The 13,098-nt window shown below is 36.0% G+C and overlaps 1 protein-coding gene across 1 annotated transcript; it reads right to left on the bottom strand.

Annotated features, from left to right (window-relative positions):
- Positions 1-202: 202 nt before the first annotated feature.
- Positions 203-1,035, bottom strand: LOC141391939 (activity-regulated cytoskeleton associated protein 2-like). The gene is made up of 2 exons (XM_073964745.1): positions 304-1,035; positions 203-232 (listed from the first exon to the last, which is right to left on the bottom strand). Exons 1-2 carry the CDS (start codon positions 1,033-1,035, stop codon positions 203-205), a joined length of 762 nt encoding a protein of 253 aa, XP_073820846.1.
- Between the last annotated feature and the right edge of the window lie 12,063 nt (positions 1,036-13,098).

Genomic DNA, 13,098 nt, shown 5'->3' with positions numbered 1-13,098 from the left:
ATCAGCATTTACTTTTTGGAAATGGCATCCGTTTCTTCTCAAAATATTTGTAAGGCTTGGGCTGGAAACACTTATTTTCGCTCCAGTGTCAAATATTGCTTCACCGTGTAACCCAAAGACTTCTACATGCGTCGTTGGAAGATTTCGACCCATCATTCCGGTTACAATTGTATTAAAATTTAGCTGCTGAGGACTTTCTTTGTTACTGCTGCTGCATGTTGCGCAGTTTGCTCTAAAAACCCCAGGCGCTCCACATCCATAGCACGCTATTGTTGTTGTTCTTTGTTGCTGTGTCTTACTCACATTATGCGTTTGTTCTTGTTTCAGTTGAGTCTTCGCATATTCGTCTTGCTGCTGTTGTTGGCGTGCCACTCGCTTTTCCAGTTTCTTGCACAGATCTTCGCTGTGATTAGTTTCCTGGCAGAAGCGACAGCGCACAAACTCTGTCGCACACTTTGGTTTTCCCTTGTTGTGTGTTTCGAAAAGCGTCAACTCAGCTTCTCTGCAGGTAGACAGCAAATCCTCAAATGTTTTCACATTTTCTCTACGCACACGCTCTCTAATGTTTGTATTGAGCAATCCAAAAACAATGTTGAGTTGAACCTCTTCAGACACAGGAACGGCCAGCTGTGCAAACAACAACCGTTGCTTACACACAAAATAGTCTGTGGGTTCGTTTTGTTGTTGCTTCGTCTCAACAATGCTTGCGAAAATGCGCCAATCAGGTAGCGGTGGTGCAAATGTTTTCTTGATTAGTTGTATTGCTGCATCAAATGTGGTGATTGTGTGTTTCACACCAATCCACCAGTTGGCAGCATAACCCTCAAATAAAAGTTGTAGCCCTTTGACAGCATCTGCATCTGTAATCGACTCAATTTCCTTGTACACACTTATCGCTGTCACAAATTCTTCAACAACGGCGGCGTCTCGCTCTCCCTTGAAGCGAGCAGTGCAATGCGCAAATGACCCAGCACGGCCAATTCTACGCATTGCCTGGATAAGTTGTTGGAATTGTGCATCGGTAAACTGCGCCATAATTTCGTCTCCAGACAGGTACTCGTCACTATCGGCTTTTTGTTCTTCCTCGGCTATAATGTCGTTGTCCGTGGCCACAGCGTTGGGCGTCAATGAAACAGTTCTTGTAGTGCTCCACGTTGGTGCGCCAATAAAACGGTGCTGGTCTCTCAACGTACATTAAATAGAAAGCACCGAAGAGTTTAATTTTCAAAAACACTTTTATTATTACTCTGAGCAAACTTATCTGATAGTTACTATGTAACGCGTTAGAATGGAGTTTGCTGAATGAGCGAATTCTTTAAATTTTCTTCCACTTAGCTGCTCGGTATGAGAAGCGCGAAAGTCGTCTAGACATAGTTGCATTTGAATACTTAATTTGTAATTCAATTCAGGGTTGTATTTCCTTAAACTAGGTTTACATTAATGTTTAAATTACTATATACGTTTACATATTAATTCATGAGTTTTAACATACTAAATAAAATATTTACAAAATATACACAGTGGACCGTTTCAATGTCAAAATTTTAGTACAACATCTGGCAACTATGACAGCTATGACATGGACCTTTTTAAAAATATATTAATTTTTTTTTGATTTGAACGCGATCTTCTTAAGAATAGCTTCAAAATTCGGAACATTCGACTAATATTTTTTCTTGTAAGTACAACCTATATTTTAAGTGCAAGTAAATATATTCAAAATATCGCGAAACTAATACGTATAGCAACATATTATAGTGGATTTTGAAGGAGGAGGTAATAGCTTAATTTTCATTAAAAAATAGTGTTTTAGCGTGTTGTGGAATTTTAGTTAGCTGCATATTTTCTTAGTGTATTTTGTAATGCCAATTCGATCATATACTTAAATTTGACGTAAGGTTTTAGTCATGATGCCCACCAGTGCCCACCTGGGGAATAATTTTCCAAAGTGGGTCATGGGTTAAAGATTATTCAGTATTAAAATCAGCTGCCATCTAGTGCCAGACTATAAATGGTGGGCTGCTGACTAAAGCTGCCCTCGAATTGGGTTTCTATGGATATATTAGCGTATAACTCTGTTATCTGACCACGTACAATAAGATAATTGGCATCAGTGGCAAGATGAAGAACTCTTTTTCCAAATTTGTCTTACGTTGGCGGTACGTGCCTTCTAGGAAGAACGCTATAAGATCTATATTAAAAATTTTACCAATTTTCAGACAAAAATGTTGATTTTTTTTAATCCGCCAAATTGGTTGGATTTTATGTTGTTTTGGGGATTGTTTTGTTTCCCCAAGCCTATTTTTGCATCATAAGATAATCGGGACCTTTGTTCATGTAATTTTGAATTAACAGTATAAAATAATTCTTACCGTATACCCCCTCCAGAGGGGAAAGGGGGGAGAATGTTACGCTCGTGGTTTTTTAAAACACTCTTCGCAGCAGCACAAAGCTGTACCCGGCGCATTGGCTTGATTTTTACACACTAAATATTTTTGGCCACTTTCTCCATACAAGTGGATCCACTGTGCCATGTTGGTTTTGGTTTCATATTCATGTGTTGTCATCTAAATCTGAAAAATGTGCAAAGTGTTAGTTCGATTGGTCAACTGCAACCGTGCTAAAAATCAGTTACCAGATTTTAAAAGGGGGTCAAGTTAGACACCGTAAAAACACTATAAGAATGGACCAATATTAGTTTTGATTTCATATTCATGTATTGTCATCCAAATCTGAAAAGTGTGCAAAGTTTAAGTACGATTGGTCACCTGCAACTGCGTGAAAAACGAGTTACCAGATTTGAAAAGCAAAATACCGGAAATCGGGTGATACCGTTATATGGGGGCTATAGGAAACAATGGACCCATATTTGTTTTGGCTTCATATTCATGTATTGTCATCTAAATCTGAAAAGTGTGCAAAGTTTTAGTTCGATTGGTCAACTGCAACCGTGTTAAAAATCAGTTACCAGATTTGAAAAGGGGGTCATGTTAGACACCGTAAAAAGACTGTAAGAATGGACCAATATTAGTTTTGATTTCATATTCATGTATTGTCATCCAAATCTAAAAGGTGTGCAAATCTTAAGTTCGATTGGTAAACTGCAACTATGTGAAAAATGAGGTACCATATTTGAAAAGCAAATTAGATAAAACACTGTAAAACAGTGTAAAAATGGACCAATGTTGGTTTTGATTTCATATTCGTGTATTGTCATCCAAATCTGAGAAGTGTGCAAAGTTTTAGTTCGATTGGTCAACTGCAACCGTGTTAAAAATGAGTTACCAGATTTGAACTAAACACACACCAAGGCAAGTTAAATAAAACACTGTAAAAAAAGAAGCAGCATGGCTGACTTCCGTATCGTCATTTGCTTTGTGTTGTTTAAACTTTGTTAAAATATTTCAGTTGCACACTCATGCATTGTACTCAAAAATGCAACTGTGAACATCGTTTACATTGACGATGTGAAACAGATGACAGATGTTATTAGGAAAAACAAACATGCAAAAATTTCGTTTGAACATTTTTTAAATTTATCACAGTGCGAGAATGATAAACAAAATAAAATGAAATATGGTTAATTACGCGGCCTTGTTGTGAGAAGAAATTTTTTGCTCGTATCTCCATCTATAATCACTGTTAATGAAAACAACATTTTTGTACAATAATTGCTATTATTTATTGCTTATATATACCTACCTTCTCGAATCATCAATTTTAATTATATATTTTTTTGTTTAATTACAAAGTTAACAAAATCACATGCGAATGCATCAGAAAACAAAGTGATGCTTGTTTGCTTTTTGTCTGCGTTAAAAATACCTGTTTTGACGTTTAAAAAAACGTAGCTACATACTTGTTAAGTACATCGGCGTTAAGAAACATAATAGGTCTGTACGATAACTTCGCAAGTGAAAAGCACTTGCTAGAAAGACTCTTGGTGACGACGCCGTGGCGTATAGTTGTGCTAAATTGTGCTTTCGTGAACAATAAAATTGAATCAAGTGGAATTGGACTTTCGTTCATCTAAAAACAAGCCGGCCTTTTGTGAACAATAAAAAACTCTTTTTCGTGAAAAACATTAAAACAATATCACATAAGTGAATTCTATTTAAAATTTTGTGCGGGTTTAAACAAAAACGCAAGGAATTATTGTGAAAAATCAAAAAATGTGTTGCGCCGCCGGCGCATAACCTCAAAGCATTGCGATGCTGAGGAGAGTTTGTTTAACAAAGAGGATCCTTATTTAAGCTCTGAAACTTTTAAATTAAATGATCAAAATTAAGTCGAATTAATTCAATTAACTTACTGAAGTGATTTTTACTGGCCAACTCAAAAATTTGGATATAAGAGTTTTTATGAATCATTCACAATAATAGTGAAATCGATAAAAGAAAAGTGATTTGCATAAATAAAATCGGCCTTAAAATAAAAAGGCTTTCGGTTTAATGTACTAAATTGGAAATCAGATTTAGTGAAATTATTATATAATCTATTCCAATAAAAATTCAAGTGGAAGTAAAGCAATAAATTATTGGAAAACATACTAGTTCCAAATATTCGGTTGTGTGTGTTTGCTTGGAAACAGCAAAAATTTGCAAAAAACTAAATTCCAGAAGTTACGGTAGTTAAATACCGTTACTTTTTGTGGCTCATCGGTGTATATCAGTGTATACATACAAGAGGACGCCATTAGAAAGAGACAAATATAACTTATATATGAGTTATGGAGGCGGGAGTAGGACCGCCGCCATGGCCGCAAAGAGAAAGAGCGGCAAGACTTAAGAGGGAGAATAAAGAACAAAAGAGGGATCGAAGTCGAAGTAATGTCAGGCAAGAAGGAAGCAAGAAAACAGCTGATAGTGAAAATATAAACAAAAAGCTTGACCAAGGAAATAGCAAAGAATCAGAGATGGATGTAAACAACCCAACCACAACAAATATGGATGTAGCTGAACAAGATTTCAATGTCACTCTAAGGGAAGACACAAACATCAACAATAGCCCCAGAGGCCTAGTAAGTGAAGAAGGGATCTCCTCAGGTAAGAGAAATGTAGTTACTGATGAGTGTACTTACGATGATGACCACAAAGGGCCATATATAGTTTATGTTGATAAAATTTACCAAGAAGGCGTTGACCGTACCACAATAAATGTTGTAAACCTTTCAAGACTGATTGATAAGCTTAAACTAAGGGGTATTCTAGATGTTAGGAAAGTCGGTTTTGGCAGAGCAAAAGTCCTTTTTAAAAGTGGCACTCTTGCTAACATATTTGCAAGCAATACTGATTTAAACAATGCTGGCTACCAGCCTAAAATCTTTGCGCATTTAGTCTCAAAAATAGGTATGGTTTTTGGTGTCCCTACGGACATACCTGAAAAAGAATTAATGGAGGTCATACAGTCGGACGTTAAATTCACCAAAATATTAAGAGTCACTCGTAAAGACGGTGACAACATAATACCAACTCAAAGAATCAAAATATTTTTCAAAGGCTCTGAAATACCAAAGGAAGTAAGGTTCTATAGTTATACCAAAAAAGAGGTTAGACACTTCGTATCTTTTGGTCAGTGCTTCAAATGCTACAGATTCAATCATTATGCGGACCATTGTAAACAAAGACTTCCATCCTGCGATAAATGTTTCACAACGCACAACAAAAGCGATGAATGCGTCTCACCTGTGGTTTGCCCTAATTGTAAGGGGGACCACAAACCGTGGGATAAAAGGTGCCCAACTAGAGAAGTAGAATACCAAGTTAAGCGGATGATGACCATTGAAAATCTATCCAGGTTAGAGGTTCGGGATAGATACGGCAAATATTTTGGTAATAGATATTCAATCCTTGAAGATCAAGTAGACAAAGAGTTTCCCACAATTGTAACAAAAGGTCCAAAGAGAATCGAATCTTATAAGACATCAGATAGTAGAAATACGGCCAATAATACAGAAGATGCTATGAAGTGGATGTTTTTGAAGAATCCCTTCTCAAAAGTAGTTAAACGTAATATAAATAGGGAAAGAGAGCAGGAAAATGCTAGAAAGAATATGGAAGAGTATAGGCAGGCTTTAAATGATGGAGAAAATTACGAGTTACCTAATGGTAGTGCCTTAAAGAGGGCCAGTGACAAGATTGACAACGTTGAAAGTTTGCTTAACGCTTTGACCTCCAGTGTCAAAGATCTCGTAGATGAGGAAGAAAAGGGCAACCTAAGCATTGAAGAAGCTAAATTAGTTAACCAACTTAAAAGAAAGCTGGCTGATGAAGTGATTAATATTGAAGTTTCGCTCGTTAGGGCAAGTAACAAGGAAGTAAATAAAGGAAAGAGCATTATACAGGAAGTAATATAGTATTATTTCTTTTTTTTATCTCATTTTATTTTAAATTATGTTAAAAGTTTTACAATATAACATACAAAGTATTAACAAAAAGCAAAATAAAGATTTACTTGAACTGTTTCTAGAAAATGAGGGTTTTGATGTTGCATTGCTGACTGAAACTTGGGTCAGGGATGCAACATCAACCAACATTTGTAATTTTAACTTCTACGGAAAAGGTAGAAGAGATGGTTATGGCGGCGTAGGAATCTACGTGAAGCGTAGCCTGAAATTTTCTCTTTTAAAATTTGATCAATGTGATGATGTAATTGGTATAACTACTCAAAGCTTGAAAAATAATCTTAATCTGGTTGTGGTTTACATTCCTCCTAACACCAGTGTCGATGTCTTTAAGAACATTTTAGTGGGTATTTTTAAAAAGATCTCAACGCTTAATCTACCGACTTTGCTTGTAGGGGATTTTAATGCAAAATCAGTGTCTTGGGGTAATTCTAACTCTAATCCGCAAGGAGAAGTCCTTAGCAGATTAGCTGACCAGAATCATTTTGTCTGCTGTAACTCAGGCGAACCCACATTCATCCTGAATGAAAATACTCAATCAGCTATTGATTTGACCTTCATTAATAGTTCGCAGTTTAGATTGAACTGGAAAGTTGGAGATGTTAAGGTTACTGGAAGTAATCACATGCCTATTACGATAGAGCTGGAGGGGAATTGTGTCCCTCTCACTGACACCAAGGTTCTACTAAAAAAGAAAATGATCAGGCAATTAGCAAATCTCAACATTGGTGACAATCTTAAGGAAACGTATGAGGCATTTAGGAAAGTTAGGTCAGATAATACTGTAGTTATTAACACCAACAACAAGTACATTCCCAAAGCCTGGTGGAATGATACTATACAACGATTGTACAACAAAAGGACTGCGCAAAGGAAACTTTATGAGACAACAAAGAAATGGGAAGATGTCCAAAAGCTTGCTGCTATTGAAAAAAAACTATATAGACAAATCGCTAGACTCAAAAACAAAAACTTCAAGGATTTTCAAAATCAGTTGTCCGAAGAAATTCCGAATAAGGAAATGTGGAGAAGAATGAGGAACCTCAAAAAATACCAAAAAATCAAACCGATTAACAACGTATGGGATCAGGAGCAGAACGGTGAATTTCTTAATCATATTGTCAGTTCGTCGCTGGTGGGAAGTCAACCAATGCCAGTCTCTTTTGGAAATATGTCCGGTACCAAACCCGTTCTTGAGGTGGCTGACATGGATAATTTTCTTAGGACTAGGAACTCGGATTCAGCTCCTGGGCCTGACCAAATTTCATATTCAATGATCGAAAGTCTTAATCAACAGGAACGCTTAAAATACTTTAAAATACTGCAGCAAGTGTGGACTGACGGAAATTTTCCGGAGGAATGGAGGAAGATAAAGATTGCACCAGTTCCGAAGCGGGGGAAGGACTTGTCGAATGTCACAAATTACAGACCAGTTGCATTGATGTGCACAGGTCAAAAAATTTTAGAAGGTGCTCTTAAAGTAATCATTCAAAGGCATATTGAGGAGAAGCATATTATACCAAAGAGATCATACGCTTTCTGCCCGGGTAAATCCACCACAAATTGCATAAATGATTTGGTGAATTCAGTTGAGGTACTCAGAAAAGAGAAGTTTACGGTCTTAGGGGCGTGTGTTGACATAGAAAAAGCCTTCGACAACACTGACATAGGCAAACTCGCTTTGATTTTATTTGGTTTTGGTTTTAACATGCATATCATTAAGTGGCTGTACGAAGGCATGGAGAGTCGAACACTAATCTTGAGCAATAAAAGCACAACAATAAGAAATGGGATCCCTCAAGGAAGTGGACTTAGTCCAGTCCTGTTCAACATTTATACTGCCGGTTTACACCACTTAAACACAGACAGTTGTACTCTTTATCAATTTGCGGATGACTTCTTCATCTTGTGTCACGGCAGAAGCTTCCATGAAGCCCAGACATTGATGAGGAACAAGATCATTGAATTTAAAAGGGAATGCGAACAACTTAGGCTGAATTTTAATATGGATAAAGTCCATATTATGCATTTCAGCAAAAAACCGCAGAGTTTAGATATGACTATTGATGGGAAAGTGATCAAATTAACAAATAAAATTAAATTTTTAGGCGTACACATAACATCAAGCGGTACAGCCAGGGTGCATGTGGATGAGACCACAGCTGCTGTTAAAAGTAGTTCTGGCTTCATACGGATCTTAAGTGGATGTAAATTTGGTATCAAACCTCAAAGGGCCATACATTTCTATAAAGCGTTCATAAGACCAAAACTTGAATATGGTGCAGCATGTCTCTCCAACTTGACTAAAGAATCTGAGCGTAAACTCACCTGCTGTGTAAATGACAACTTGCGTAAGGCTTTAGGTTTAATAAGATCAACCCCAATACCCATAATATATAACTTAGCTGCAGAACTGCCACCCAGGTATAGGTTTGAGCTGGCGACTGCAAAAGAGCTAGTGAAAAGTGTTGCTTTTAATCTCCCAATTGTTGAATTACTTAGAACAAACGCACAAATGAACACTAGTTGCTCGAGGGTATGGTGGAAACACAAAGATATTTTTCTAGAGGTTGCTAATACAGATCTTATGGGGTTTTCGTCGAGAAAAGTTAAAACGTTTGGAAATTTTTTCAATAATTTTGTTACCAGGAAGGCTGATGCTAACCATGACATTATCAGACAGTTGTGTAATGAAAAAGTCAATAAGCTTGTGGAGGAGGGTTTTGACATCTTCTTCACTGATGGCTCAGTGATTGGGGATGTCACTGGAGCAGCGTTCTTTCATGTGGATTCAGACACCACCAAATCATTTTTTGTAGACAAAAGATTTTGTTCGATGTCGGCTGAAATTTTAGCTTTTTGGCAAGTGGCACTTTTTGCTGAAAGCAGAAATATAAAAAAGCTTGCCATTTTTACGGATGGATTAAGTGGGCTGCAAGCCATCAACAATGGGAAACATAGGAATTATTTAATTGACAACTTTCTGAAAAAAATTGACTCTGTTGCTGAGGAGGTCGAAATACACTACATACCAGGTCATTCGAACATTGAACATAATGAAAAAGTAGACAAGGCGGCTAAGAATGCGAAGTTGGAGGGGGTTTGCCTTTCGGTACAGTGGCCGATAGGCGATGCTATCAATGCAGTCGCTAAAACCATCTGGGATGAATGGGGGAATCAGTATAGAGTTGAAGCCAATAATAGTAATTCTCAATTTTATAAAATATTCCCTAATATATCTAGAATACCCTGGTTTAAGAATACAAAGTTTAGTCCTGAGAAGCAGAAATTAATTAACAGAATACTAAGTGGTCATTGTTTCTGTAAAAGCACTCTAGCGAAAATGAATGTGGTTGATAATGGACTCTGTGAGGATTGTGAAGTAGACGAAACGGCCTCACACATAATTTTTAATTGTATAAAATATGACAATATGAGGAGATCCTTTCAACCACTGAACGAGTTCTTTACAATTGAAGATCTCGTTGGCGCCAAGGGCTTAGATTGTCTAAACATTGTGACAGAATTCTTGCAAAAGGCTAATATTGAGCTCTGACGAAGAGTTATGCCGAACAGATATGGCAAACACAATCATCCTTTGAGGAATATCATCTTTCATTGAACTCATTTTTAACATACCAACCATCAGACGAATAAATTCAAGCATCCAGTCATCAAGATTTAATCACCTTTCATTGATCTGAACCGTTTCATACTACCTCATGATTAACAACAAGCATCTATCATGCACGAGTTATCAATCTCCATTGAATTGCACCTCATCATATTTAGTACCTGTAGTGGGATTCTGTAACTCATTTTTGCTGTTATCGATAATTGTCGGTAAAATTAAAATGCTTATAATTTCGATAATTAACGAAATTTTTCGGTAAGTTAACGATGAATAAAAAGTAGTCGCTAGCCTCTACCGACACAAACAGTGATGCCAACTTTTCTTTATGTTTTTAGTCATAATTTTGCGATTTAATTTTACCGATTTTTGTCGGTAACAGCAAAAATGAGTTACAGAATCCCACTACTGAAGACAACTACAATCATCTAACTAAGGAAGAACAATCTTTTGATTTTTAACAAGGAATTACTCCGAATAAATAAACGTGCGCTTCACAGTTGAAGTTCACGTTGACGTCACTTGGCCACTGGTCTACAACATCAATTCAAATCATCACAGAAATCGGTACATGAAGGAAAATAAAAAAGAGGAAAACAGACAAACGTAGATAGTCTACACATTACTACCTGGATCTTTACCATTAAATTTGCACCATTTTTGGCTTTATGGTGGTAGCGGTGTGATCTAAGGGTTGAAGAAGGAGTTAAAAGCCAAAAAAAAAAAAAAAAAAAAAGCACTTGCTAGTACTCAGTAACGCCTCTCCACCAATTTTACTCTCTCGAAGCTAAAAATTTGCAGATTGTTATCGAACAGCAATATGCAAAAGCTTGCAAGAAGTCAGGTGATTTGAAGAAGAAGTTGGCGGAAAAGATTAAATAAATAAATAAAAAAAGTAGTCACCACAAACTACAAAATAAGTTATTTTATTTACATTATCGTTTTCCATAATTTAATAATTTTTCCCTTTCTTATTTCTATTTATTTTAATAACCAAACGTTTGTTTATATTTTTGCCAAGAAGTTCGCCACAAAACTACAGTGAGTGTCAAAAATATTCGGTTTTCAATTTCACCAATAATAACACCTCAGTATTTTAGAAGCCCATGTCCAATATTCAAAAACCAAAATACTTAAAAAAATGTTGGTCCTGCGGCAATTAAAAAGTGTATGTAACATGGATCCATGGCAACCCTATAAGCGAGAATAACAAAGAAAACGTTGTTAACCCTGTTATCTATGCGTCAAAAATATTCGGTTTTTGTTACTTTTGTTAAATATTTTGCCAAAAACAGGTCATTATCGAACCTTTTCTGCAATATTAGTATACATTTTGATAATTGCAAACAGAATCTTTGTTCCTGTGTGCAAAAATATTAAATTTTATAGCAAATTATTAAAATTTAGCGCTAAGGAAAAACGCTATCCCAGAAAAGAGAAAACTGGTCATATTTCATTATAAAAACAGCAGAAATAAAAGGAAATTTTGCTTATTTTTGAATATTTAGTCGAATATAGTTGAAATAATGTGCAAAAGTCACAAAAATATAGAAATAATCGATTTAGTGAAACACATAAGCCAGGCAAAACCAAGAACTGGGAGGGAAGGTAGAGGAACCTCCTGAAAAATTACGGCTAAATCGCCCTTAATTTTCTTGAAATTGGTCACTGAGTCCAAAATGACGTTCAGATGATAGAAAATATGCACTTACATTACAAAAAAATCGCAAGGATAAAGCCTTTCATGGCCTTGTAACACATCATAAGTCATTGATAAATACATGTCTCCTAGAAGCTCCTTTGTACTTTTTGTATTGGAGTACACAGAAAGGCCGGAAACTTGGTGGTATACTGATTTTCCGGCTTAGGCATTCAAAACTAACTCCATTTAACCAAGTTTCTGATGTACATCAAGTTTTGAAGGTACATCAAGGCGAAGCTTGAACTAGATTTTTGGTTATGTAAATAGCAGATGGTTTATGATGTGTTACAAGGCCATGAAAGGCTTTATCCTTGCGATTTTTTGTAATCTAAGTGCATATTTTCTATCTTCTGAACGTCATCTAGGACTCAGTGACCAATTTCAAGAAAATTAAGGGCGGTTTAGCCGTGATTTTTCAGGAGATTCCTCTACCTTCCCTCCCAGTTCTTGGTTTTGCCTGGCTTATGTGTTTCACTAAATCGATTATTTCTATATTTTTGTGACTTTTGCACATTATTTCAACTATATTCGACTAAATATTCAAAAATAAGCAAAATATCCTTTTAATTCTGCTGTTTTTATAATGAAATATGACCAGTTTTCTCTTTTCTGGGATATCGTTTTTCCTTAGCGCTAAATTTTAATAATTTGCTATAAAATATAATATTTTTGCACACAGAAACAAAGATTCTGTTCGCAATTACTAAAATGTATACTAATATTGCAGAAAACGTTCGATAATGACCTGTTTTTTGGCAAAATATTTAACAAAAGATACAAAAACCGAATATTTTTGACGCATAGAAAACAGGGTTAACAACGTTTTCTTTGTTATTCTCGCTTATAGGGTTGCCATGCATCCATGTTACATACACTTTTTAATTGCCACAGGTCCAACATATTTTTAAGTATTTGGTTTTTTGGATATTGGTCATGGGCTTCTAAAATACTGAGGTGTTATTATTGGTGAAATTGAAAACCGAATATTTTTGACACTCACTGTAAGTTCGAATGTTTTGTGGCGAACTTCTTCTTCAGCTGATCAAACTTGCAAGTTCTTACAAGAAAAATTTTCCTTGCAAAAACTTGTAAACAAAACTCGCCAAAGCTCTCCAAAATTCTCTCACTATTGTCTCCAAATTCGCTCTCTTTTACTTTACAAGTTTGTTATCGAACAGCATTTTGTAAAAGTTTGTGAAAATTTGTACAAACTTTTGGGTTATCGTACAGACCTAATATGTACATGGTATATAATTTGTCATTTGTAAAGCAACTGACGATACCGAAGTCAGCCCATATTTGATAAGGTATTTAGATGAATATCAACTCCCCGTGAGTTATTTCACTCTCTCCTTTAAATTG

The sequence above is a fragment of the Musca autumnalis genome, unplaced genomic scaffold, assembly GCF_047663935.1.
Source record: "Musca autumnalis isolate F117 unplaced genomic scaffold, ASM4766393v1 scaffold_1, whole genome shotgun sequence".
NCBI lineage: Eukaryota > Metazoa > Arthropoda > Insecta > Diptera > Muscidae > Musca > Musca autumnalis.
This window is presented reverse-complemented; position numbering and strand designations above follow the sequence as displayed.

Coding starts and splice junctions, on each gene's coding strand:
- LOC141391939 (XM_073964745.1), bottom strand. CDS start 1,035: ATGGCGCAGTTTACCGATGCACAATTCCAACAACTTATCCAGGCAATG. Junction 233..303: donor AACAAGAACAAACGCATAAT/GTGAGTAAGACA, acceptor TGGGGTTTTTAG/AGCAAACTGCGCAACATGCA.